We start from the raw sequence: 27,335 nt of genomic DNA on the forward strand, positions 1-27,335 counted from the left end.
CCAAACGATCCCTCATAGATGGAGCACGTCTGTAAGTGATTTCTGGATATGGTTTCAATAATTTTTTAATGGTTTTATCAGCCGTCAGGAGTGGCCAATATTTTTGAAAAATACCTCTCATTTGACTGTGTTGTTTTGAGGACTGGGTGATAATTCTGACAGAGTAATTCGACTTCACAGGTTTAGTAGAATGGATAAGATCATATCTATTTCGTTTGATGACCCTATTGAAGGCCCTCTTCAGCAAGGAACGGCTGTATCCCCGCTGGAGAAGGCTTCCAAATAAATCATCAGCTGCCAAGTGAAAATCTGAATCCAGAGTACAGATTCTCCTAAGTCTTAAAAATTGGCTATAGGGTATGCTATCCAATAGGGGCTGGGGATGTGCACTAGTGGCATGTAGAATTGTGTTGCCAGCAGAGGACTTGCGATACAGGGATGAGTGCAATAAGCCATCTTCGCCCACATGTATTTACAAATCCAAAAAGTTTATTTTAGATTGGCTACATTCCATTGTAAAGCTTAAGTTATAGACGTTAGGAGCCAGTGAGTCCATCAGCTGGGAGAGCTCATCTCGACTACCCGACCATAGAATGAAGACACCATCAATGTACCTATACCAGGCTATTATATGTTGAAGCAGTTCCGATAGGGATTCTTGAGAAAATAGGCCCCTCTCCCACCCCCCCAGGTACAGGTTGGCATATGAGGGGGCACACTTGGTCCCCATAGCCACACCCTGTACCTGGAGGAAGTGGGAGGAGCCAAACATGAAAACATTTCTAGTCAAGATGAACTCCAGTAGCCGAAGGACAAACTGGCTGTAACTATCAAAAGAAGGTCCCGCTCTTGAAGATGAGTGCGGATAACTTCAATACCCTTAGTATGTGGGATAGAATTGTATAAACTTTCTACGTCTAAGGCGACCAACCATGTGTTGGGAGGCACCTGTTTCCCGTCTATATGGCGAAGTAGATCAATTGTATCCTGAACGTAGGAAAAAAGGGCAGTTACGTGATGTGTTAAATACTTGTCTACAAGAGCGCTCGCATGTGTAGACCTGATGTTGTTCGCTTTGCAGCTCTTGAACATGTACCTTCACATGCTCAAGGGGGCAATATTGATACCACCTTGCTCCAAATGGAGACAAGATGGATACACTTGTTGGACGCTATAAAATTTCCCGGATTAAATGAATACATCAGTTTCAAATCCTTTTTATGAACTGGAGTTTGAAATACATATATTGCTTTGACTTTTTTGCATCTACTGACATGCCTATCTTTTGCCTCCATAATTGTCTGATTGTCTTTTGTTATTCAGGCTCTCAATCTGGTTATCATCTTGTTCTCACCTCTTGCCTCCATTCAGTTACCACTGCTGCCCTGTCCTTTTAATAGGATGTATCCCATATGAATTTAGGATGGATTGTCTTTTTTATTTCCTTTTATTAATTTTGTTAAGTTTTTCTACGCTGCTGTTGATATTTTGTATACAATATTACTGAATGCATTATTCCCATTAAAGTATGCGTTACTCACTTATAGAACTTAAAGAATTTTGAAACAAGATGTCATATTATGTATTGTTATATTGTTTTGTTTTTTTTTCTTTTCTACTTTACACCTTCTGGTTCTTTTGTGAGCGTTATGTCCCTGTAATTGCCCTCTGGCGGTTGAACCTACATTCAGCGGCTGTATTGTTTGTCCACCCTGCACCTTCTTTTTCCTCCCCCTCATTGGTTGTTCCCATTTCTGGTCCGCCCTGCCAACCCTGGTTCATTCGGGGTTGTGCCGTTATGCTAACTGGGGACTCTTGGGTGTCCATGCAGCCTTTGGCTGCATGGACACCCAAGGGCTGACCAATTTGTCAGCCCGCCCCTTTGGCCGGGGCCTTCGCAATGTATCCGATTCGTCAACACATCCGCCTCTTTCTATGCTCCTTGAATGGGCGGAGTGTCTCTCTCCTCCCATTCACCGTCAGGCCCGATGCCTGCACTGCGCCTTCTTGATCATCATCCGTGGTAGTATACCATGTGATGTGATCGGCGCACGGCACCCTGGGCATTGTAGGCTTTAGGATCTGGTCACTGCGCATGCGCCCGGGCCGCTCTTTGTCTGCTCCCGATTGGCTAATTGCCTATGCTGGTCGGGTGGGGGGCTTATAAGGTTGCCAAATTTTTTCATCTTTTCATTCACTTGCCGTTGGGTATGCGCTGAGGTTCGGTTGTGCTCCATCAAGATAAAACTTACTCTGCCATAAATATAGAAATGAGCCTTTTTCCAGCCTCACAATATCTGGTAATCTGTGTACTGATTAGAAACACATTGAATTTGTATCTAGATAATAAGGTCTCTTGGATCCATCGGGAGGCTTGGCTTTGTTTGAGGGGTTCCCTTGTCTAGTTTCTCTGATGGTCGGACCCTAACTGCACTGTGCACCTTACTATCAACATTGGCCTTTGCTTGTGTTTGGTAAGTGCATTTATCTATTCGGTTAGAGTATATTGCATTTTTTATCATTTAACAATATGCTCTTTATTTATGGCATCATAAATACCTCACTAATACTACCTCTATGCATTATATTGCTGTCTTAGTTTCCCAGGCCACTATGGATATTTCTTGACTTACCCATTCGATCACCATACCGCTATCCATCCAGCACATTTTCCTGTGCTTTTTATGTGTGCAATTAGGGTATGTAATTGAGGCTTATTAGCCCACATTATGAATCATAATTAATCAGAGCCAAGTATAATCACAACGCTGTTATTTTTAGTTCTTCTAGGCACCTTCTGGGCCCCCTGTAGCCAATTACAGGGTTGGGTTCGACTATTGTCCCCGCTTGCTTGCTGGTACTTGCGCTGGGTCCCGGGAGTTTGGCATGGTATGTCTTTAATCTGGGACTGGGGGGGTTGGGAGTCCAGGTTGGACAATAGTGTGATTTTCCGTAACATGACACTCACTTGCATCTTGTCATCATATTCAACCTTATTAATGTATTTTTTCTTTTTCTTTCTAGTGTCATTTTTTCGTTTGTATTAATTGCTAATTCCCCTAATGAAGCCAATGTATTCAAGAAACTAGTTGGGATGAATTGACTATCGACTACCTTTTATCATCTCTGGTGTCGGTCAATATTTTGATTGTTATTTGTATATGATTGAATCCACCTGTTCAGAATGTATATGTATTAATTATGTATACTTTTTAGATTTATATATTAATAAAAATATAATTTTATAAAAACGTGTTCTAATACATTCATGGCACTGTAATAATCCCATTTTCCTTGCCCCTTTTATACATTGTATTTAAATGTAAATTAAAAAAAAAAAAAAAGAAGAAGAATTTATAAGTCTGTTCCATAGTATCACTAAGGATGATGTCATGTATGTGCATACCCCTTCCTCTACCTCTTTGCGGTATGTCTTTCTGTACCTGTGCAATGTGAAAATTTCCTTTAAGAAAAAAAAAAAAAAAATATGAAAAAAAAAATAAAATTACAGCCACGCAGAACCCTCGAAGCTTAGGGATTGGGTTATATGCATTTTTATCTATAATGACTTACCTGGGCCCAGCTTTGACACAGCACACAGAAGATCATAGTTCAACCCTGGCATTGGGTCTCCACTTTGCTTCCATCCTACTGGTGGAGATGCTGGAGGGGAGATTAGAAACTGCTTCACTGGCTGTGGAGGCAACAGAAAAGACTTCTCTCCTTCCTCATTAGACACCTGGGCCTGAAGGAAGGAAGAAAAGTTGCTCACACATGCAATAATAATAATACGAGTTTATAATGACTAAGCTTTTAAAGTGCATGCATAGTCAAAACTAACTATTTGTTTTGGATAGAGAAGGGAAGGTTAAATCTCCTTTCCAGTTAAATTTATGCCTGTGTCCCATTGGGGAAATTTCCCTTCAGTTTCTGTCCTATACTGCACTTACAACAGGATATTAGAGAGAATCTCCCAAAGGAAGGGGAATTCCCATCTTGGACAGTTGTCACCACTGGACGAATTGCCCTCACCTCTTGTGCTGGGGACAACTCAAAAATTTTGAATTTCCCCTCACTTTCTATTCCTATGACAGTGGTCACCAGGGCAAACACAGGAGTGAATCTCCCAGATGGAGACACAGCATAAAAAAAAACTTGACAGAGGATCTAAACCTACTCTACTCTATCTAAAACTAAAAAAGGGTCTAAAAAATAAACTTTAAAATAATTTATGCTCTTTGATGTACTAAATGACACATAATTTGAGTAGTAAACATTAACATTTTTATGTTTAAAAAAATAAATTCTTATTGAAAAGACAGGTCAAAAGAGTTTTCATGACATAATCAACTTTGTTGTAATAGCCTAAAAAGTCTTTCAGTACTGGACTAGGGCATATCCTCCTCTTTGGAAATGTCTGCTTGTTAAGCAATTTTTTTTTTGATGCATCCATGTGCAATAAGGCAGCCACGAACAGCTTCATTCATATAGAATAGTCCCCACAGAATAGCATTATATCCTGAAGCAAATCTGAGCTTTGACTAGGCAGGGCAAATCAACAGGTTTGATTTAAAGCTCCCCTCCTCAGCAAGAGGTGTCTGCAGTACTCCTTTACTACAGAAACTTCAAGAAAAAAATACTTAGTAATTCCAGGTATGGAGGAACAGACTTCATTCTCTGTGAAGTTAATTAGCCCACTACTGTCATATTGGGGGAGACCTGCATAAGCTTTGACTAGAGAGAAGCAGAGTCGAGGCGCGAGGGAGAAAAAGTGAAAAGGGAGTATGTGAAGATTGGGAGAGGACCATTAAAGTGAACCTGTGCTTTTGAAAGACCAGTTAAATGTCTGTTTAAACATCAAAAGCTAATATTTCAGTGCTGCTTTCCATTTGGCAATAATCAATGAATAGATTTCATCCAAATCAAATTCAACATGCAAAGCAATTTGTAGAAACTAAACATGCACACTTTTCCAGTCAGAATAAATTCACCAAACTGATATTTCACATGTGGGTGGATGTTGGTGGCTTAATCATGAACTCACTGACTTCTACTTCTCCTCTGGCTTCCTCCCCATGGTGACTAGGAGAGGGTGGCAGCCTTCTAGTGAGATCTGGGGAATGCAGAGTAGCCCAAATAGATGCTAGCAGCACTGTGCTGCAGGATCATCTCACAAGGCTTGGAGTACTCTCCATTCCCTGTTGGAAAAAGGGGTAAGATATTTTTCTCCCCATAGAGGAGTTTTTGTTACAGTTATAGCCTGCACTTCTGCAATGGGATTCTTTACTTGGGCAAAAATCAAGGATTCAGGCTGGGCCTAGTGGAATTCAATGAGTAAAGGCATTGAGACCAAAACACAAATACTTGCAGAGCACCATTGGAAAGAATTCACTTTTAGAGGCAATTTTATGTTAATCGATTTGGAACTAGAAAAAGTGGAAAAATAACACTTTTCCATTGTTTTCACAACATGAAAGAAAAATAGCCAATACTTCAAACACTGTGGCAGCCTACATTGTTTTGAGCAATTAAATTGCTGATAAAGATTTTTATAAGATATATATGAACCATTTCCTGACAGATGCCATGGCAGCATACTTATGGGTAACTCCGCCTCAGTCCCTACCCCATAGGACCCCACTCCCCACCCCTAGGCGGTGTTCCCTTTTTTCACTCCACATGGGACCTGTATTGTTGGAAGTTCTTTCCTACCTTTTGAAGTCTAGCGCTCTGTGTCTTGTGCGGGATAGCTGTGCAGGAGCGTGGTGAGTCCAGTGACATTTAAGACTGACGAAACTTCCATGACGGACTGTTTGGTTAATGTAATCCCAAGCTATCAGCAGGGTGGTGGTGGGCACATATGTGAAGAGAATTGCCACCAAAGGATCAGGCTCTGCAGCTGGCCTGAAGCCCTGCTATCAGCGGGTGGCCCTGGAAGTGCCCAGTTATGGATGCCACAGCTGTGTTGTCCTGCTTCCAGACCTGGGGTCACAGAAGTGGCATGTATATTGTTTTTCTGCTATGTGAAATGGCAGGACAGAGGGCAGCTTGTGGAGTACAGAGGTCAGGTCATTTCAACTATCCAGGAGTTTAGTTGGATGATACAACTGAAAAAGAGCCACCTAGAGCCCACTCAGTCTCTTGTATACCTCGGGGCCCAGTTCAATACAGTCAAGAGCACTATTGCCTTGCCACTGGAAAAGATTCCAGTAATCTTGAGCAGAATATTCTTAGCCCTGTCATCCTCCCATCTCCAAGCCTTCCAGTGTTTGAGAATTATCATCACCATGGTGTCCACGGCACCTATAGTGAAGTGGGAGCAGTGGAAGATGTGTTCCTTCCAGAAGGGGTTTCTCCAGCAGTGGAGGCCAGGAAGCAAAAATCAGATCATTTACATAACCTTGACCATGAAGGAGAGCCTTCTCTGGTGGCTACAACAGAGAAACCTGCTTAATTGCCATTCCATTGACCCCACTTCGTGGGTCAAGATCGTGACCAATGTCAGCAGTACAGGATGGGGTGCTCATCACCCTTCAGAGATAGCTCAGGGCACCTGGAGCTTTTCCTCTTGTGGGATTGTGTTGAATGTCTTGGAGCTGTAGGCGGCCTTCTGCCACCTAACGAGGGGAGCATCAAGGCTCCTGGGGCTAGACAACATCATAGCGGTCTCCTACACAAGAAGGCAAGAAGAGAATCATGGTCTATCCTTACTGCAGGAAGGAGAACCAATCATGTCATGGGCTCAGAAGAACGTAACCAATGTCTCGGTAGTTTATGTACCCGGAGTTCTGAACATCCACGCAGACTTCTAGTTTTGCTTCCAGTTGAACGATGAGTGGTCTCTCCACTTGGAAGTCTTTAGGTGGATTCTCTTCCTGGGAGTCACATCTATTTGCTTCCCCGTACAACTACAAGCTGGAAAAGTATTACACGAGGGGCAGTTATCCCCCACGCCTTTGGGATAGATGCACCGATGGACCAGTGGAAGTTTCGCAGCTCTTACGCTTTTCCTCCAGTCCCGCTCATACTCATTATGTTTGGAAGACTCAGAGCAATAGAAGTGAAGGTAGTAACAGTAATCCTGTACTGGCCGAACAGGCTATGGTTCCCCTTACTGGTGCTGCTCAGCTACCGAGACCCAGTACCCCTGCCTCTCAGGCTGGACCTTCTGTCGCAGGGCTCAACTCTCGATCCGTGCCTGGTACGTCTCCAACTGAGGGTCTGGTCCTTAGGAGAGAAAGGCTGGTTGACCTCAGCTGCTCCTCTGGGGTTGTCTTCACCTTGATAAGCGCCAGAACCACCAGCACTAACAGAGTCTATGGGATGATCTGGTCGAAGTTTGCAAAGTATATGTCCGCTTCCGATGGATCATGCAGTAATCCAAAGATTCAGGATATCCTGGGGTCTCTCCAAACAGGCTTGGATCTTGCCCTGTTAGCTCCCTTTAGAGTACAGAAAAATCAGCCTTCACCAGTATCCTGGGCTAGACATCCTTTGGTTCGACAGTTCTTTAAAAGAGCAGTCAGGCTTAGGCCTCAAAGAAAGCGGAGATTCCCTAAGTGGGATTTACCCCTTGTCCTTGACTTCCTTTCGGATACTGGATTGGAGTGTCCAGAACCATTGCTGCATGGACTGTGTAGGCCATCTAACAAGCTTACATGGCTAAGGGCTTGGCTCCTCTGGAGGTGGTGACTGCACACTCAACCAGAATTGTGTTTACATCTTGGCAGCTTCGTGGTCCTCGATCAATACCTTCATGGCTCACTATTGTGTAGAGCCTGCCTCTTTATCTTCTGTTAATTTTGGCTTAAAATCATAATTGTTAATGGTTCAAATTAAAGCCTTTTTTTTTGTTCAGATTTCTCGTCCATATTTTGTGAGGCTAGTTATTCCCATTATTCCCTTTATCCCATACATATGCTGCCATGGAGTCTTGTCAGGAAAAAGGAAAATATTCTATCAAATACTTATGGTAATTTTCCTTTCCTGAAGGACTCCATGGCAGCAGAAATACCCTCCCAGTGTCATGAGTAGGCTAGTTAAGAAACACAGCCTAGGGCTCAGGTTTAAAATTTAATGTGCTAATAAAGTCTCGTTTTTTAAATTTATTTGTGTAATAAAAATAACAAACACGTTATACTTACCTGCTCTGTTGCAGTGGATTTGGCAAGAGCATCCCAGATCCTCCTCTTCTCGGGTGCCTCTTCTGTGCTCCTGGCCCCTCCTTCCTGTTGAGTGCCCCTACAGCAAGCAGCTTGCTATGGGGGCACCCAAGCCGAGCTGCAGCTCTGTGTTTCCATTCAGACACGGAGCTGTGGTTCAGCCCCTCTCTCTCCTGATTGACTAACTGACTTTGATTGACAGCAAGCAGCGGGAGCCAATGGCACCACTGCTGTGTGTCAGCCAATCAGGAGAGAGAGTCCCGGGAGGCCGAGACACTCGCTGGACAGAGATGGGGCTCAGGTAAGTATTAGGGGGGCTGCTGCACACAGAAGCCTTTTTTTCTTAATGAATAGAGATAAAAAAACCTTCTGACTTTACAGCCCCTTCAATACCAGGCACTTTTGCCCCTTCCTGCCCAGGACAATTTTCAGCTTTCAGCGCTGTCACACTTTGAATGACAATTGCGCGTTCATACAACACTGTACCTAAACTAAATTTTTATAATTTTCTTGCCAAAAATAGAGCTTTCTTTTGGTGTTGTTTGATCACCACTGGGGTTTTTATTTTTTGCTAAACTAAAAAAGACTGACATTTTTGAAAAAAAAAGGTTTTTCTTCGTTTGTTATAAAATGTTGTTTTTTCCTTCACTGACGGGCACCGATGAGGCTGCACTAATGGGCACTGATATATGGCACTGGATAGGCAGCAATGATGAGGAGCTACTGACAGGCATTACTGATTGGCATCTAAAGGGCACTGACAGGCATTACTGATGGGGCACCGATTGGCACATTTATGGGCACTGACAGGCGTTCTTGATGGGGCACAGACTGGCAGCTGATGGGCACTAATTGGCAGCGGATGGGCACATCTGATGGGGGCTGTGCTGATAATCAATGTGCTGATCATCAGCACAGACCCCCCTTTGACAGGGAAAGCCGCCGATCCCTCTCCCCGTCAGAGCGAACCGAGGAAAGCCAATTACTGGCACTTCCTGGTTCACGCGATGATCAGCTGTGTTCATACCATGATTGGAGATGCAGTGTGTCAGACTGACACACAGCACCAGCGTTTGCCGCATGTTATCCTGCTGGACGTCATATGATGCCCAGTCAGGATAACGAAACCACCGCCCGGCCGTCATTCTGCTATAGGCCAGGTGGGAACTGGTTAAGGGAGTGGAGTCCTTCGGGGTAGGAGTGGAGGCAGAGTTACACAAATGTATGCTGCAATGGAGTCCATCTGGAAAGGAAAATTACAGTAAGTATTTGATAGGAAATTTTCCATTATTCACACTACTAAAACATTAATTAATGCACTAACATATATGGAACATTTACAGTTATAATCCAGTGGGTTCACAGTCAGGTCCTGCTGATGAAGGCACATCAATCCAGCAGTCCCCTACCCCATTCTTTTGCTATCTGGCACTTAGGCACTTTATGTACACTTAAATAAAAACACATTTTCAGTTTTTGCTTCATGAGAGAATGATGATGCAACAATACTATGTCAATTTAAATTTGTAATCAATGTCATAAAAATATGGAGCATTGTTCATGCAGTCAGAAATATCAAAAGGCTAAAAAAAATATAATGGAAACTATGTGGATTTCATGCCACAGTATAATTATCTAGGACAGTACATGCTGATCTGTGCCACAGCTTTGTGAATTATACATAATATGTAGACCACCTATGGTAAAACAGCTCTATTTACATCGCTGAATACAAAGCTAGGTAAATAAATATACAATCTCTCCTTTGTATACTTTTCTCACCATCACAAAGTCACTTCAAACAGTGAACATTTCCTAGTCATAAGCTGCATTTTACTACATATGTCCACCACATTGCACGTTATCAATACAAATGTACGTTGAGTAAAGCTGCAATGTAGGAGTAATTATAGGTATTGTGATCAGCAATTTTCAATACCTACAATTACCATTTTTAGGCAAATAAAAAGACCCAAAAGCAAAGCCAAGCAATTTTCTGCTGCCACTGTTTTTGTAAAGTTCACAGCAAATGTCTGCCCAGCAAAGCTTTGATGTGTTTTGTGTGTTATTAGGGCTTTATGACTAGGCTCTAGCACATTAATGACATCCAGGTTCTGTTGGCTTGACATATGATGTAAGATTTACATGCATTTATGTGTCTTACCTATCAGCGGTTTCTGTCCTCCCTGCAAGTAAAAATACGCTAAAAAGGTTTACTGTATGTGCATGATGAGGTCACACATGTGCATGAAGATGTAGTTGTGTTTGCATGATTATAGCAGTTCTATCTACGATCAGGCTGAAATTAGTCTTTTTAACTGAGTAGATGAAGTGCTGGGTACACTTGATCTAGCTTTATATTGTATCTAATGCCAATTCTTTAATTAGATAAGTGAAGGATTAGAACCTTGTTTTTTTTATATTGCAGTCCATGTCCCCAATGGGAAAATCCATTTGTCGTGTTGATCATTGACATGTAATGGGAATTCCAAAACATTTTCCATCAGAACAAGAGAAAAAAAAGAAAATCTTTCAATTGGGACACCTGTTTCTGTGACAACTGCTTTGTGTGCTGTTTAAAGCCTTGTACACACGGTCAGATTATTGGATGAATTTGTCAGTTTTTTGTTTGATGCTAGTCCCAAGTCGAAAGTGTATTCACTATCAGAAAATTTTCTGACGAAAGAATTCAACGTCAGAAGTGACGTAATGTGTTGAATTGTTTTGTATGTGTTCTTTCATTCCTGAGCATGCCTAGTCTTGCTCTTCAGATTTTTTTTTGTCAGAAAACCGTACTCATGAAAAAAAAAAAAAAAAAAATTGGACGTTGTGGTCACATCAGACAAAAAATTTCAAGCCTGCATATCCAGTTTTTGTCTGCGGAAAATTCATAATCGGCTGTCAAAAGCAGCATACTAACAATCAGAAAATCGGCAGATCGTTCATCGGACGAAGTTTATCTTCAGATTTTCTGACCGTGTGTACGGGCCTTTAGCCTGGTTTCACACTTGTGCGGTGCGAATTGAAGCTCAGGTTTCACTGGGGAGATAACAATCTCCTGTTCAACGGATTCATCGCGTTTTTGCTCAGGATTAGAGAGCAGGGAGAGGGGGAGGGAGGGGGGGGGGAGAGGGTGAGGTGTAGTGAGGAGAAAGAGAAAATCCTTGTTCAGAACGCAATGCATCTGCGAATCAGATGCGTTCCCATAGGAGATAATAGGCTTGTAGTTCGCACCGCAATGCCCAAAAAACGCACACTTTTTTTGTGCAATGCGCAGTGCGAATGCAACGCACATATGTGAACCAGATGCATTCATATGAATGTATTTTAAAATGTCCTGCGAATTAGATGCGGTGTAAGCCGCATCTAATTCGCATAGGTGTGAACCCGGGCTTAGGGACTAGAAGTGAATGGGAACCTCTTTAGATGGAACACAGTCTGTATACAATTAAAAGGATAAGTTTGCAGGAAAAAAATGTGCATTTATAAATATTTTTTTTGGGGAGCTTTAAAGCATTGCAGCAACAATCAGCAGATCGCTGATGCCATGCAGGTATTGTTCAGACCTGTCAGTATATCTGTGTGTCTGTACATCTCATATGGACAGGCAGATACACTGACAAGAAGAATCAATAAACCCTCCCAGCGCACCACAGCACTGTGGTAGTTCATTGAGAACTACAAGCCGAAAGCCACAAAGGATGTCAGGGCTTGTAGTTCATTCACACACAGAGTTCTACAAATTAATAACATGGCCGTGTGGCACGAACATGCTGATTTAAAAAAGTGATAGCTAGTATAGGGAACTTCCCACCCGTACTGCTGTCACAGGGGGTGAAATCGGGCAGCAGTGAATACGGGTGGAACATGTAACATGTTCCCAAAGGTGAACTTATCCTTTAAAGCAACTTTAACCCTTCACAACCAAAAATTAATAACCTGTTATTCCACAAAAGCACCCCGATTTTCTTCACTTAAAGTGGTTGTAAACCCTTACATATACCCAGTGAAGTGACTGGCCTCAGGTGGTACACAGATGAAACAAATCCTCCTACATATGTTGTACCTGTTTATCTGCAGTCTTCTCTACAGCCCTTCAAAGTCTAGCATTTATAAAGCTTGTCTGAGCTGTCAGAAAAACAGGGGCAGAGAGCTGAAATTCCACTCTGCAGAGTTCATGGACACACTTCCCTTCACACAGCACACATTAAGACCCCCTTCACACTGAGGCATTTTTCAGGCGCTACAGCACTAAAAATAGCGCCTGAAAAAAGCCTCAGCTGCAAACCAAGTGTGAAAGCGCCCCGAGTGCTTTCACATTGGGGCGCTGCGCTGGCAGGGCGTCACAAAAAGTCCTGCCAGCAGCTTCTTTGCAGCGGCGTAGGAGCGGTGAATACACTGGTCCTGCCCATTGAAAACAATGGGGCAGCGCTGCTATACCGCCGGCAAAGCACTGCTGCAGCGGCATTTTGCGGGTGGATTTAACCCCTTTTCACCCGCTAGCAGGGGTTAAAACCGCCCCGCTAGCGGCTGAATAGAGTCTAACAGAGTGGCTGTCAATCAGCTGGAGCTCCCTCTCCTGTAGATCCCTCTCCTGTCACCTTTTTTTCTCTTGATGTCAGGAATACTTGACTCATGCTGATAGCAGAGGAACGAAGCAACAGACAGAAATGACAATTTGTGCTCTTAATTGAGACAAGTACACACTATAGAAGAATAGGCTTTGTTCATATTTCATGTCCGAAGTTTACAACCACCTTAAAATACCAGATAAATTAATTTTTAACATAACAGATATTGGATTCTGATGAGTATAATGCTGTAAAGAAGGAGCAAAGTGGAGTTACAAATTGTGTGGAAGGACTTAGGATATTTTTTTAAATTTTATATTTAAGGCATTTTCAAATCATGACTTTACCTGTTACCATGGCAGTATTTGGAGCTTAGGCTGGGTGACAATTGCGTATGACATGTAAAGCCATTATTTACAATCATACAGCTATAAAACAAGTGGCACCAAACGCTCAAACAATCTATCCACAGGAACATGGGAAAGTGAAGAAATCCGCCTTAATGTTACAATAGGAAGAGCTATTACCTCACTTAAATACACTAAAACCTTTAAAAATTGTGTAGACAAAACCAGCAATTTTCTACCCCCTCCCTCTTTGAAATACACAGTCAATTAGGCCTCTTGCACATGATACCCGTTTGAGCATCTACTTTTTCAGACGTTTTATTTTGTATGCATTAGCGCATTTATTCTGATTTTTAGTTTCGAGTATATGCATTTGCGCATTTTTCTCATTCTGCACAATATGTAAATGGGCATTTGCGTGCATTTGTGCCCATGTGGCATAAATTACTGACCAAAAAAGCAGATTTTTCTATATTTTTTTTTTTACTGAAGAATGCACGGTGCTTGTTTATGCTCCTGTGTGCATAGGCACATTACAATTAATTGGGCTGTATTTTAGCTCAGTAAAAAAAAAAAAAAAAGAAGCTGTACTGAGCTTTTTCAAGCTGCAAGAGGCCTTATAGTGCAAAAACATTTTAAAATGTTAAACTAAATGCCAATGATAATTATAGTTACAAAAAGGCTGCTCTTGGGATATGAAGCAGAAAAAACAGCATCTCAGCATGCACAGGGCAAGGCTTTAAAAAACGGTAAGGAAAACTTATTGTTGAAGCTACTAGATAAAGCCTTAATGGTTCTGAACAGGAGCCATTGTTGGGTGTGACTTTCCAGCTCTTAATTGACCAAAACAGATATGCTATCATTACTTCAACATCAATGATAATTTATGATGGTGCTATGAGGGCATAAGGCAAAGTATGGCAACTATGTAATATCACACCCAAAAATTGTACTAGCCATGCATTTTCATGTGCAAGGAAGATAGGAGATAAAGTGCAATTCAAATGAATGCAATAAACTCACCTGGGGTGACAACAGCCACTTCACTCATTACCCATGTGTTTCCATTTTGTTCACCACCTGTACATGTACGGGCAGTGGCACTTAGTGGTAATATCCTAAAATCATACATTATTTAACAGATTTCATGTACCTTGCATCCTTATGTCAAGATATTACGATATCAAAGTAAAAAAAGGATCATTGTCATTAAGAGCTTTGTAAATCATAACACCAATGATCTTTTTAGCTGTTTGCAAAATTAGCATTCTGACCACCACTGCAAGGAGAGCATTTTTCCAATTGGTCACCAATATATGGGGCATTTTTCTAAGTGACTCCCAATAAATTGGTTTTAGAAGAGGGTCCTAGATACTATAACATTATTTCTAAGTTTCCGCTGGGGTAAAAAGGTTATAGAGTGACTGTACTGAGAGACAACGCTTACAACTTTTGGTGCTTTGGGGGAACTATTTATTTCTGAAAATGTGCAGTACTTTCTTTTTTATAGACCCCAATAAACTGACACCTACATTGCTTTTGAATTTTACAATGCACTAAAATTCTACCTTGAGACAAGAAAGTCTTTATAATTTGTGGCTGCTGTACAGGTCTACTGCAGATGCAATGACATTTGGTTTGTGTGACGTATACCAATATGTTATGGTAGGTATTGTTTGGTATCTTCTGTGGTCAAAGTTGGGGTGGCAGGACAGGTCTCCTTCATGCAAGGGCCACCATGGTTGTCTTTACTGAATAGTGCTTACACTGAAATATATATCAACCTGCCTAAAAAAAAAAAAACTTGTATACATAATGGTAAATTACACAAGATCATATAAAAGTCTTAACATATAAAGAATGCAGAAAACAAGTTGGCCTTGTAAGGGAGCTACAACTGTCCATTCACATCAAGTTACTGGACCTCCAACACGTCTGGCTATGAGCAACTGTGGTTACATCTAACTGGCATGGATGTTTAGTAGCCACACCAAATCTCTTACTTGCAACCTATAGCGTTTTTCATTCTGCCTTTTCAATATCTATTATAATTTCTGTTTTTAATGCAAGTGGCAGCTAATGTTATCATGTCTCAAATAATATCATAGGTCTCATAATTAGCATGAATGTGTGCATATTCAAGGTCCAAATCCACAGATCAGGCTTGAATGCATAGCTAGACATTTAACAGAAACATACAAATTGTAAATCTACGATTTACACATTTAATGCCAAATAGAACAGGATTTACAGAGACTACATACATACCAAGTACACTCAACATTTCACCAGATTTTCTATACCTTTCATTCATTACCCAAGTGCATAATGACTTAGAGGGAGTTTTCAATATCAAATACATGCTAGGAGGTATTCTGCGGAATTATTTGTCTATGCATAATTTCCTTTATAAAACTATAAAATCTCAAAATTTAGAGTTAGGACTGAAGACAATACTGGTGTGCTGTGAAGTGGCTCTGCAGCTTACACATGTACTTGCAAATGTGTGGCCAGTTGTAGGTGGGGGCAATGACCATTTGTTTGTACTGTTGGAATACTGTAAAGTGCGCCCCTGTGCCTTTAAGAAGGGGTGGGCTCCCTCCAGACTCACCTGCCCTCTACCTAGCCATTATAATGCATGTACTTCGAGGCTCTCAAAATTTAGAGTTAGGACTGCAGATAATACTGGGGCTCTGTAGTTTATGTATGTATTTGCAAATGTGTGCAAACTAAAGCCCTGTTTTTAACGCATACTGTTAGACAGATTCATTCGGTTGGTTGCAGGCTTGCAAGTTTAGCTGGGAATTTTCTTTCGTTTTGTTTGACATCTGTCACCCTTCCATGTGCTCCTTGCTGCAAAGACCAGTTATAGGTGGGGGCAGTGGCCAGTTGTCTGTACTTTATAAAACAGTGGGGGTACTAAAGGAAAATCCACTTTGCACTGTAAGTGCACTTGAAAGTGCAACTGGAAGTAAAGTTGCTGTAGATCTGAGGGGGACATGCAAGGAAAATAAAAAACAGCATTTTAGCTTGCACATGATTGGATGATAAAATCAGCAGAGCTTCCACTCATTTTAGATCTACCCCTTAGATTTAGAGCGACTGCACTTCCAAGTGCACTTGCAGTGCAAAGTGGATTTGCCTTTTGTAAATAACCCCCAATGTCTCTATCAACTACTTCTTCACACAATCAGGCTGGCTGCACTTATCATGCGACCAGCTTTAAATGTTCATTATGTGCCCACGGTATTAAAATATTCCGCAGGCCACTATTAAAGGTAAACAACATACTGTATGTTGGTGTATTTAGTTGCACAAAGCTGTTTAATGCCAGAACTAGAGTGTTTTGTGATTTTCAAGATTACATTTACTTTCACTGTTTATTTATTTATTTTTTTTTACTGATTTATAAACCCTACAAAGTTCAGAATACAATTCTAATTAAATTATGCCACTTTTTGTAGTGATTGGCACAAGGGGTTACCAAGTCTGTAATTTCCTGTACCCGATACCTATACAAAATTTAAAAAGTACGATTTAAACCAAAAAAAAAATACCACTTTCTGGTAAGCAACTTTCACAATGTACTGAATTTTCTACACATCGCTTTTTAAGAGAAGTAGAACACTTAAAGAACAAGACCATGTTTAAAGTGGTATTCATAACTTAACATGGTGCTGATTTGAAACGGTCTCAAAAACGCAAGAAAACTTAAAGTAGCACCCAAGCCACCAGCAATATACATCCTAACTAGCTTTGGATGAACCAGTCAGCAACGGCAATACCAATTACTGTTCTGATTTTATTCTTAAGTCCAACCTTACATAAATGTATTGGTTACATTTGACAGTTGCTCTGAATGAATTTATGCTGCTTCAAATGTTAAGCACCATGGAGAAATTCTGTGTTCTGCACCCTAGTGGTTAATCCATATAATAGAGTAATAGATTGAATAAAGCAGGAGGCTCAGCTAAAGGCCAAGTTTAAAGTGTAACTCAACTTTCATAGAAAATAACAAAAAATAAATAAAATATATTTATTTATATATATATATATATATATATATATATATATATATATATATATATATATATATATATATATATATATATATATATATATATATATATATATATATATATATATATATATATATACACACACACATACACACATACACACACACATTCTAATTTAATGTTATTATAAATTATTTTTCAGTCTGCTGTGCTGTAATTTTCTGTAAAATTCAATGCAATATGGCAACCTGGACACGCTCTGTGGATGTACAGAACATCTCCAAAAAAATTCATTTCAGCTCTGACAGAACTCGGACTGTGTAATCAAGCAAAAATCTACTGGGCAGTGCATTTAATAATAGGATCAGATTATAGATATTACATCTTCACAGAATAAAAGGTTCTAAATCCAGCCATACTGTAAAGAAGGTGTCCTAACTTTTTCTTAGAACAGTTTCCTGTTTGCAAGTTTAGATATTTTTACAATATGACATTCAGAAACTGCTTTATAAGACAAAAAAAAGGCAATTGTCTTTGAACCCATGAGCAGATCAGCACTGTAAATGCTTGAACTAAGCAGAAGTTTTATAATAAAGTGTATGTCAAGCCAAAAACTTTTTTGTGTTTTGTTTTAAGAGTGGGGATAAATTAGAACCCTTGACAATTTTTTACTGCTATTCAATACGGCAAAAAAAAAAAAAAAAAAAAAAAAAGGATGAGCTTTAATGGCTAAATACTAAAACAAAGTTGCAACATCCTCATTCATTCACATTCACCTATTCAACAGATGGAGTTTAGAGTCATAAAGCAATGCAGTTATACTTACAGAGCCTTATATTCTGAATGTTTATTATACTGTAATTAAAATGTACAGTAACATAGGATTGTCAAAAGACTGACAACTAGAAAGGGAGTACTGTTTGTAGGCCTAGGTAACGGAGGGTGGAAATCATATAGGAAGCCATTATTAAGAGGCTGGATTTTGGAGGACTTGCATTTAAAAAGCATTTTTCTATATCTCTTCTAAGTCATATGTCAGTATAAGTTTTATGCATTATACTTTACCTGTGCAAAATATAACTTTAACTTCTTTCCATTGAAGTCAGATTCATGTAACTCAATTCTTGCTCTAGCTGCAGCTTCTGGGTTGCTGAAATTTATTCTAACTCTTCTAAAGCTTTTAAACAGCTGAAAGGAGACCTCATTGTCATAGATAGTGAAGAGAGCTTTGAATCTTTCCTGTACGGAAACAAAGAAACTGGGAATTAAATTACTTCCGTTAAAATAGCAGCATAAAAAACAAACTCTAGGCCGCCATGGTCTTTCTTTGCAATGGCTGTGGAACGAGTATACAGTCTATGATACCCTAGGGGGTAATAACAAAGGTTTATGCGCCAATGTAATGACGCCGGAAATTAGTATTTGTGGTGCACGCCAAGCCAGATAGAATTATTTCAGGTCTTTCTGCCCCACCCACGCCAGTGTTTGTTTCAGAGTAAAACAGAAACTGGCGCAGGGTCCTCTCTTACAGGATTTCAGTATATAGGTCAGGCCTATGTGAATTGTCTGCAAACTGCTCACACTACTCGCTATACTCATGCAATGAACCCTACTCCTCCCTCCCGCACTCAGCTTAGCAGGGAGGTGGGGTAGTTGAGGGGGGTTTGGAGAATGCAGCTCCATCTGAACTGGTCTGTGCTGTGTCTGGAACAGACACAGCATATAACAACGAGCAGATTGCTGGGCTTGCACCCCAGAGCAGGATCTGCTACATTTTCTCAGCTTAGAAGAGTGGTACGTACATACAGTATGTGCCACTCTTTGTTAATAAAAAAGAAGTCGTCATATTCAGGTACAAATATTTCATGCTTCCTGATGTATATCCCACAGATATGGGAACCTCATTACCAGTAACTCACATGAAAAGCATGATACGTATATAAGGTGTATGTCATGCAAGATCAAGTGTGAGAATAATTACAACATTTAAAAGTTTGCTATTGCTGAGTCACAATCTCACTGAAACATATTCATAGAACATGAGACTACATTACAGGCATCCTTAGCAATGTCCTTAGGTATACTGCATGGGACGTTTCATCTTTGTTGATATACTGTAGATCTAAACCAGTGTTTCTCGACTCCAGTCCTCAAGGAGCCCCAACAGGTCATGTTTTCAGGATTTCCCTCAGATGAAATGGCTGTGGTAATTACTAAGGCAGTGAAACTGATCAAATCACCTGTGCAAAAAAAAAAAAAGAATGGCAAGCCTGAAAACATGACCTATTGGGGCATCTAGTGTGAACCTAGCTTTAACGTGCAAGCTGTTTTATTCGTTTATTTATTTACATTTAAAACACAACAAATGGGTCCTACATACCTTCTGATCATCTACCTCAAAGACAGACTCATGAACGCTACATGCAAACAGAGATGTCGGAAGGTCACTAAAATCCATTAGTTCTTCAAGATCATCATCATTTTCTCCAAAGATCATCTCTTCTTCCTCCTCTTCTTGGTCACTGCTGTATATATCTGAACTTTCATTCCACGCTTTCATGGTGTCTCTCAGCATTGTTACTGCTTGTTAACTCCTTAGATCCTCTTTGTGATCAAAATAATCTGCAAAACATTACAGAATGAATACAAATTACTTCTAACACAAACACACAGACCACAAATTATAAACTAGATCAGAGGTTCTACCTCAATGATCTCCCCCTTGCTTCCAGGTCCCACATCTAGGAGCTGCTCTCCTGTATTGTGACGTCACCACCCTGCCTCTCCATCGTATCCAATTAGAGATTGCCTTGCACTTTATGAATGAATGCAAAGCCTTCTCTGAATGGTGCCCATGTCAAGAGGCTGACCATCTGTAATCACAATTCATCAGGCCAGCCACTCAGCACAGAACCCAGAAGCAACTGGAGATCACTGAAGTAGAGGTGTCTACTTTTTTGATTTCCAGCTTCCAGGGGCATCGGCCAGGTATTTCATATATATTATCTACACACACACACACACACACACACACACACACATATACATACACACACTATATATATGTTTATGAACATGAACTTCAATGGCATCCCAGTCTTATTCCGGAAGGTTGGCTGTCCGCAAGGTTTAGGAGTGTGTCTATGGGAATGTTTAACCATTCTTCCAGAAGCGCATTTGTGAGGTCAGGCACTGATGTTGGATAAGAAGGCCTGGCTGGCAGTCTCCATTCTAATTCATCCCAAAGGTGTTCTATCGAGTTGAGGTCAGGACTCTGTGCAGGTCAGTCAAATTCCTCCACCCCAAACTCACTCATCCATGTCTTTTTGAACCTTGCTTTGTGCACTGGTCCAAATCATTTGGTGGAGGGGGGATTTTGGTGTGGGGTTGTTATTCAGGGGTTAGGCTTGGCCCCTTAGTTCCAGTGAAGGGAACTCTTAAGACGTCAGCATACCAAGATATTTTGGACAATTTCATACTCCCAACTTTGTGGGAACAGTTTGGGGATGGCCCCTTCCTGTTCCAACATAACTGCGCACCAGCGCACAAACAAGGTCCATAAAGACATGAATGAGCGAGTTTGGGGTGGAGGAACTTGACTGACCTGGATAGGTCTGATGAAGGCACGAATTGCTTATGCTCCAAAAATGGGTTACCGCCCCCTTGACATCCGCTCCGGGCCTATACGTTCCAGCATGGTTCCAGAAGTCCATTGGCTATCTTGCTTCCTCGCCTCTCCCTCTCCTGTCACAGCTGCGGGCCAGCTCTCCCTCCCCCTAGAGGCAAAGGTCTCTACAGGATGTCTATTATGCTGTCTGAGATGCTCATTTGATCTATTACATTGTAAGTGTTTTTTAAACTCTTTTTATGAATAAATATTCCTTAATACTGCACTTAGAAGCGCCTTCTATTTTTTACTTTAACTCTTCTGAGAAGGCTGTCCACAAGGTTTAGGAGTGTCTATGGGAATGTTTAACCATTCTTCCAGAAGTGCATTTGTGAGGTCAGGCACTGATGTTGGACGAGAAGGCCTGGCTCGCAGTCTCCACTCTAAGAGCCCTTTCCCACTGGCACCGTAAAGCGCCGCTAGTTTTAGCGGCGGTATACCGTAGTTTATGAGGCGCTTTTCGGCCACTAGCGGGGCCAAAAGACAGGGTTAAATTCGCCCGAAAAGCGCCGCTGCCAAAGCGCTTTGCTGGTGCTTCGGCATCGGTGCCCATTCATTTCAATGGGCAGGGGTGGTGGAGGAGCGGTGTATACACTGATCCTAAACTGCTCCATAAATGCTGCTTGCAGGACTTTTTCTATGGTCCCGCAAGCGCACCGCTCCAGTGTGAAAGCGCTCTGGCTTTCACACTGGGGTTGCAGGGGAGGCGTTTTTCAGGTGCTTTACAGGCGCTATTTTTTAGCCATTTAGCGCTTGAAAAACGCCTCCAGTGTGAAAGGGGTCTTATTCACCCCAAAGGTGTTCTATCAGGTTGAGGTCAAGACTCTGTGGAGGCCATTCAAATTCCTCTACCCCAGTGAGCCAGGGGAAAAAAAAAACAAAAAAACAAACACAATAAAAAACTAACCCCATAACGTTATAGTTTGATTTTACTGTAGAAGTCAGCACCTTACGGTGTCTACTGTACAGTCTCAGTTTGCCTAACATATTCAGTACTTTTAACTGCAGTTTAGTTAGCAGGGTGGTTTAGGATCCGAGTGTGCCGTTTGGTAGGAGTGCTTGCATGACAAGACTGGTTGAGCACAATCAGGGCCGGATTTTCCACTAGACACATTAAGCATGTGCTTACAGGCGCCCATCCTAGAGTGGCGCCCGTCAGTATGGGTTTTTTATTAACCCTTTTGCTGCTATGCTGCAGCCACCAGGATTGTGTGTAAAACTGACAGGCGGAAGCATTCGGATGGCCATGTATTCCAGGCTCCGCTTGCCCATCTGTGGGCCCAAGGCCGACATGGCAGGTGCCAGCGGGTGGAGGGCAGGGAGAACAGCGGAGTAGCGGACACACGTCCGCTCTTCTCCACGTGTATGACATCACTTCCAGGTCACCCTGTCACTTTCCCTGGCTAGAATAGCTGGGAAGGGATGTATTGCAACGCGATGTGCATTGCAATACATCCTGTGGAGCTCAGAGGAGACATGCAGAGTCTTTTGTGTTTCTTTTTTTTTAAGCAGAATTTAACTTCTGTAATGGATGCTTCCATGTTCTCCTGGAGATCCATCTACGTTTGAACTCTTCGGCCGCTTGATTGGCTGGGCTGAGATGACATAATTCCCATGCATGTGCACAGGAGTTAAGCCATCATGGCGCAGAGCAATACTACTGTAAATGTATGCTGAATTGCACATGCATAGCTCTGTGTACATAAATGCTTACAGGCAGGGAGAAAAATGTATGACAGAAAAAACCCTATTGGTCCCTTCCACCGTAAAAATCCTACTCATGAGCACTTTTTACATTTTTAGGTGTAATGCCGCGTACACACATTTTCCGTCAGAAAAATCTTGGATGGTTTTCAAGCTTGCCTTGCATACACACGGTCACACAAAAGTTCGCTGAACTTTCGACCGTCAAGAACGCGGTGACGTACAACACTACGACGAGCCGAGAAAATGAAGTTCACTGCTTCCGAGCATGCGTCGAATTGTTTCCAAGCATGCGTAGGGATTTTGTGCATCGGAATTGGTACAGGCGATCAGAATTTCCGAACTGAACTTTTTCTGACCGAAAAATTGAGAACATGCTCTCAATCTTTTGCTGGCTGGAATTCCACCAGCAAAAGTCCGATGGAGCATACACACGGTCGCATTTTCGGACCAAAAGCTCTCATCGGACTTTTGCTGGCGGAATTTCTGCTCCTGTGTACGGGGCATAAGTCCACTTTACCTGTTTGCCTGGAGTTAAAGAGCAACTGCAGTCTGCTCACATAATTTGTAATAAAAACCATCTTTGCCATTCTGAAGCTTCCCTCCCACCACTTTGCATATTATTTTATATATACTGTGATTTTGCACTTGCCAAATATGCAGGAGAAATCTCCCTCCACTGAGTCTGGCTGCAACCATTTTAACTGTGGGTAGCAGAAGCTGCTGCCTGTTCACTTCCTTGATTTACACAGACACACAGAGGCAGACAGACAGACGTGCACGCGTGCACACACACACAGTTGTGCTCATAAGTTTACATACCCTGGCAGAATTTATGATTCATTGACCATCTTTCAGAGAATATGAACGATAACACAAAACTTTTCTTTTACTCATGGTTAGTGTTTGGCTGAAGCCATTTATTATCAATCAACTATGTTTACTCTTTTTAAATCATAATGGCAACAGAAACTACCCAAATGACCCTGATCAAAGGTTTACATACCCTGTTAATTTTGGCCTGATAACATGCACACAAGTTGACACAAAGGGGTTTGAATGGCTATTAAAGGTAACCATCCTCACCTGTGATCTGTTTGTAATTGTAATTAGTGTGTATGTAGAAAAGGTCAATGAGTTTCTGGACTCCTGACAGACCCTTGCATCTTTCATCCAGTGCTGCACTGACGTTTCTGAATTCTGAGTCATGAGGAAAGCAAAAGAATTGTCAAAGGATCTGTGGGAAAAGGTAGTTGAACTGTATAAAACAGGAAAGGGATATAAAAAGATCCAAGGAATTGAGAATGCCAATCGGCAATGTTCAAACTCTAATCAAGAAGTGGAAAATGAGGGGTTCTGTTGAAACCAAACCACGGTCAGGTAGACCAACTAATATTTCAGCTACAACTGCCAGGAAAATTGTTCGGGATGCAAAGAAAAACCTACAAATAACTTCAGGTGAAATACAGGACTCTGAAAACATGTGGTGTGGCTGTTTTTAAGATGCACAATAAGGAGGCACTTGAAGAAAGATGGGCTGGATGGTCGAGTCGCCAGAAGAAAGCCATTACTTTGCAATGCCACAAAGTATCCCACTTACAATAGGCCAATCAGCACAGAGACAAGCCTCAAACCTTCTGGCACATAGTCATTTTGAGTGATGAGACCAAAATTTAGCTTTTTGGCCACAACCATAAACGCTACATTTGGAGAGGAGTCAACAAGGCCTATGATGAAAGGTACACCATTCCTACTGAGAAACACGGAGGTGGATCACTGATGTTTTAGGGATGTGTGAGCTACAATGGCACAGGAAATTTGGTTAAAATTGATGGCAAGGTGAATGTAGTATATTATCAAAAAATACTGGAGGAACATTTGCATTCATCAGCCAGGAAGCTGTGTATGGGACATACTTGGACATTCCAACATGACAATGATCCAAAACACAAGGCCAAGTTGACCTGTCATTGGGTACAGCAGAATAAAGTGAAGGTTCTGGAGTGGCCATCTCAGTCTCCTGACCTCAATATCATTGAGCCACTCTGGGGAGATCTCAAACGTGCAGTTCATGCAAGACAGACAGCCCAAGAATTTACAGGAACTGGAGGCTTTTTGCCAAGAGGAATGGGCAGCTTTACCATCTGAGAAGATGAAGAGCCTCATCCACAAATACCACAAAAGACTTCAAGCTGTCATTGATGTTAGAGGTGGCAATACACGGTATTAAGAACTGGGGTATGTAAACTTTTGATCAGGGTCATTTGGGTAGTTTCTGTTGCCATTATGATTTAAAAAGAGTAAACACAGTTGACTGATAATAAATGGCTTCAGCCAAACACTAACCATGAGTGAAAGAAAAGTTTGTGTTATCAGTCATATTCTCTGAAAAATGGCCAAGAAATCATAAATTCTGCCAGGATATGTAAATTTATGAGAACAACTGTATCTGTATATATATATATATCCGCTTGCCGACCGGCTCACGCCGATATACGTCGGCAGAAGGGCATATACAGGCAGATTAACGTACCGGTACGTTGCCCTTTAGGAAGCGGTTTGCGGGTGTGCGCGCGCCCACCGCGACCTCCGTGAGTGTGATCGCGGGTCCCGCTGACTCTATGTCACGGAGAGGAAGAACGAGGGAATACTGATGTAAACAAGCATTTTCCGTTCTGCCTAGTGACAGGACACTGATCACAGCCCCCTGTAATCGGGAGCGGTGATCAGTGTCGTGTCACACATAGCCCCTCCCCCCCACAGTTAGAATAGATCCGCCGTGTCACAGTCACACTAAAAAAACGCTGATTGCTGCCATTACTAGTAAAAAAATTTTTTTAATAAAAATGCCATAAAACTATCCCCTATTTTGTAGACGCTATAACTTTTGCGCAAACCAATCAATAAATGCTTATTGCGATTTTTTTTTACCAGAAATATGTAGAAGAATATATATCAGCCTAAACTGAGGAAGAAAAAATGTTTTTTATATATTTTTTGGGGACATTTATTATAGCAAAAAGTAAAAAAAATTGTTTTTTTCAAAATTGTCGCAATTTTTTTTTGTTTATAGCGCAAAAAATAAAAAAAACGCAGAGATTATCAAATACCACCAAAAGAAAGCTCTATTTGTGGGGAAAATTTTGTTTGGGAGCCACATCGCACGACCGCGCAATTGTCAGTTATAGCGACGCAGTGCCAAATCGCAAAAAAAGCTCTGGTCTTTTGACAGCCAAATGGTCCGGGGCTTAAGTGGATAGAGATAAAATATAGAGATAAAATTTATATATATATATATATATATATATATATATATATATATATATATATATATATATATATATATATATATATATATATATATATATACACACACACACACATATACACACACACACACACACACCACTGCTTGCCTGCACATTTCTCCTCTCTCGATGAATACACATGAATCTCTGAAGTCTCCTGTTATCTCCCCCCTCTCATTCACCCCCCTCCAGCTCTACAGCTCTTCTTGGCTCTGCAGTGACTCATCCGTCCTCCCTTGCTGTCAAACTCTCACGAGAGTTAGAGAGAGAGCTGCACATGATGTCATAAGCCTAGGCTAATTACCAGACAAGAAAGAGGAAGTGGGCTGTATAAGGTATTTACTGGCAGAAAAAAAATGTTTTACTATCAAAGGTTAAAACAACAAGGGCAGAAGATTTAATAGATGGAAAGATGAAAAAAATGACTGATAGTCCGCTTCAAGATTTAAAGAAATAACAATACCTGAAAAATTAAATTCTGGTCTATGGATTAATTTAAAAATACATGTCCTTCCTTTGTCAAGTGGAAGTTGAATGATTCTAGTGACAATCACTTTTATACTTGTTCCAGTCCAGCTTGTCAGCTCTTCCCCTTACAGAATCCTAATTTGTGTGGGTTTCTATTGTTCATTATTGACATCAATTAAGCCAATTAGTGCAGAAGTGCTACTGACAGTCATCTTCATATGAGTCTTAATGGGGAAAGGAAGGAGAACGCCAGCATAACTGCTGTGGAGCTCAGGCAGAGCTCACTTGATTCCTGCTCCCATCTGCTGTGAATGTGCCTGTGACAGTTTATTAGGCAAGCGACCTGACACACCTACTCTAGCTGTCACCTCCCTCTGCTTGTGCTGTGTTGGTGCTGGTCCTGAGCAAGTGTTTGGTGCACAAGGCCAGAGCTGTCAATCAGTGGTAATTATTTGTCTCATTCAGAGTAGCATGGTCAGACAGCAGTGAGGGACAGGGGGCACTCTGCCAACCACACTAGCTCTGGATCTACTGAGACAACTGAAACAGGACAAGGTGCTACATATAATTTATACATTGGGCGCAGAATACAGAAAACATTTGTGGTGGGAATTCTTCTATAAACGCAGTTCATCACTTTTGTAATATCTGGAACAGTGCAATATTGCACCCCACATTCCCTGCAAAAAATAATAAACAACAAAAAAAAAACAAAAACCCCAAAAAAGTCCACATACAGGTAGCACGCCCCTCACAATGCAGTGCTTGAGTTACCCATTGTTAGGCACTATGCATAGCCACATGCCTTTGTTGACTTTGAGAACGAACACTTTGCAATGACAGTGTGAGGTCATCCATACAAACTATACAGTATCTCACAAAAGTGAGTACACCCCTCACATTTTTGTCAATATTTTATTATATCTTTTCATGTGACAACACTGAAGAAATTACACTTTGCTACAATGTAAAGTAGTGAGTGTACAGTTTGTATAACAGTGTAAATTTGCTGCTCCCTCAAAATAACTCAACATTAAATGTCTAAACCGCTGGCAACAAAAGTGAGTACACCCCTAAGGGAAAACGTCC

At 41.3% G+C, this 27,335-nt stretch overlaps 1 protein-coding gene across 2 annotated transcripts in view; it reads right to left on the reverse strand.

The window, feature by feature from the left end:
- The window catches only part of RCAN3 (RCAN family member 3), a 67,068-nt gene that overhangs the window by 26,210 nt on the left and 13,523 nt on the right, over positions 1-27,335 (reverse strand). For both annotated transcript variants that reach the window (XM_073615478.1, XM_073615477.1), the window contains exons 2-4: positions 19,480-19,721; positions 18,165-18,338; positions 3,574-3,745 (exon numbers count right to left, since the gene is read on the reverse strand). In XM_073615478.1, coding sequence (XP_073471579.1) covers positions 3,574-3,745; positions 18,165-18,338; positions 19,480-19,674 — 541 coding nt within the window. In that variant the 5' untranslated portion in view covers positions 19,675-19,721. The remainder of the gene's footprint in view (positions 1-3,573; positions 3,746-18,164; positions 18,339-19,479; positions 19,722-27,335) is intronic.

This window comes from Aquarana catesbeiana, linkage group LG02 (genome assembly GCF_042186555.1).
Source record: "Aquarana catesbeiana isolate 2022-GZ linkage group LG02, ASM4218655v1, whole genome shotgun sequence".
Taxonomy (NCBI): domain Eukaryota; kingdom Metazoa; phylum Chordata; class Amphibia; order Anura; family Ranidae; genus Aquarana; species Aquarana catesbeiana.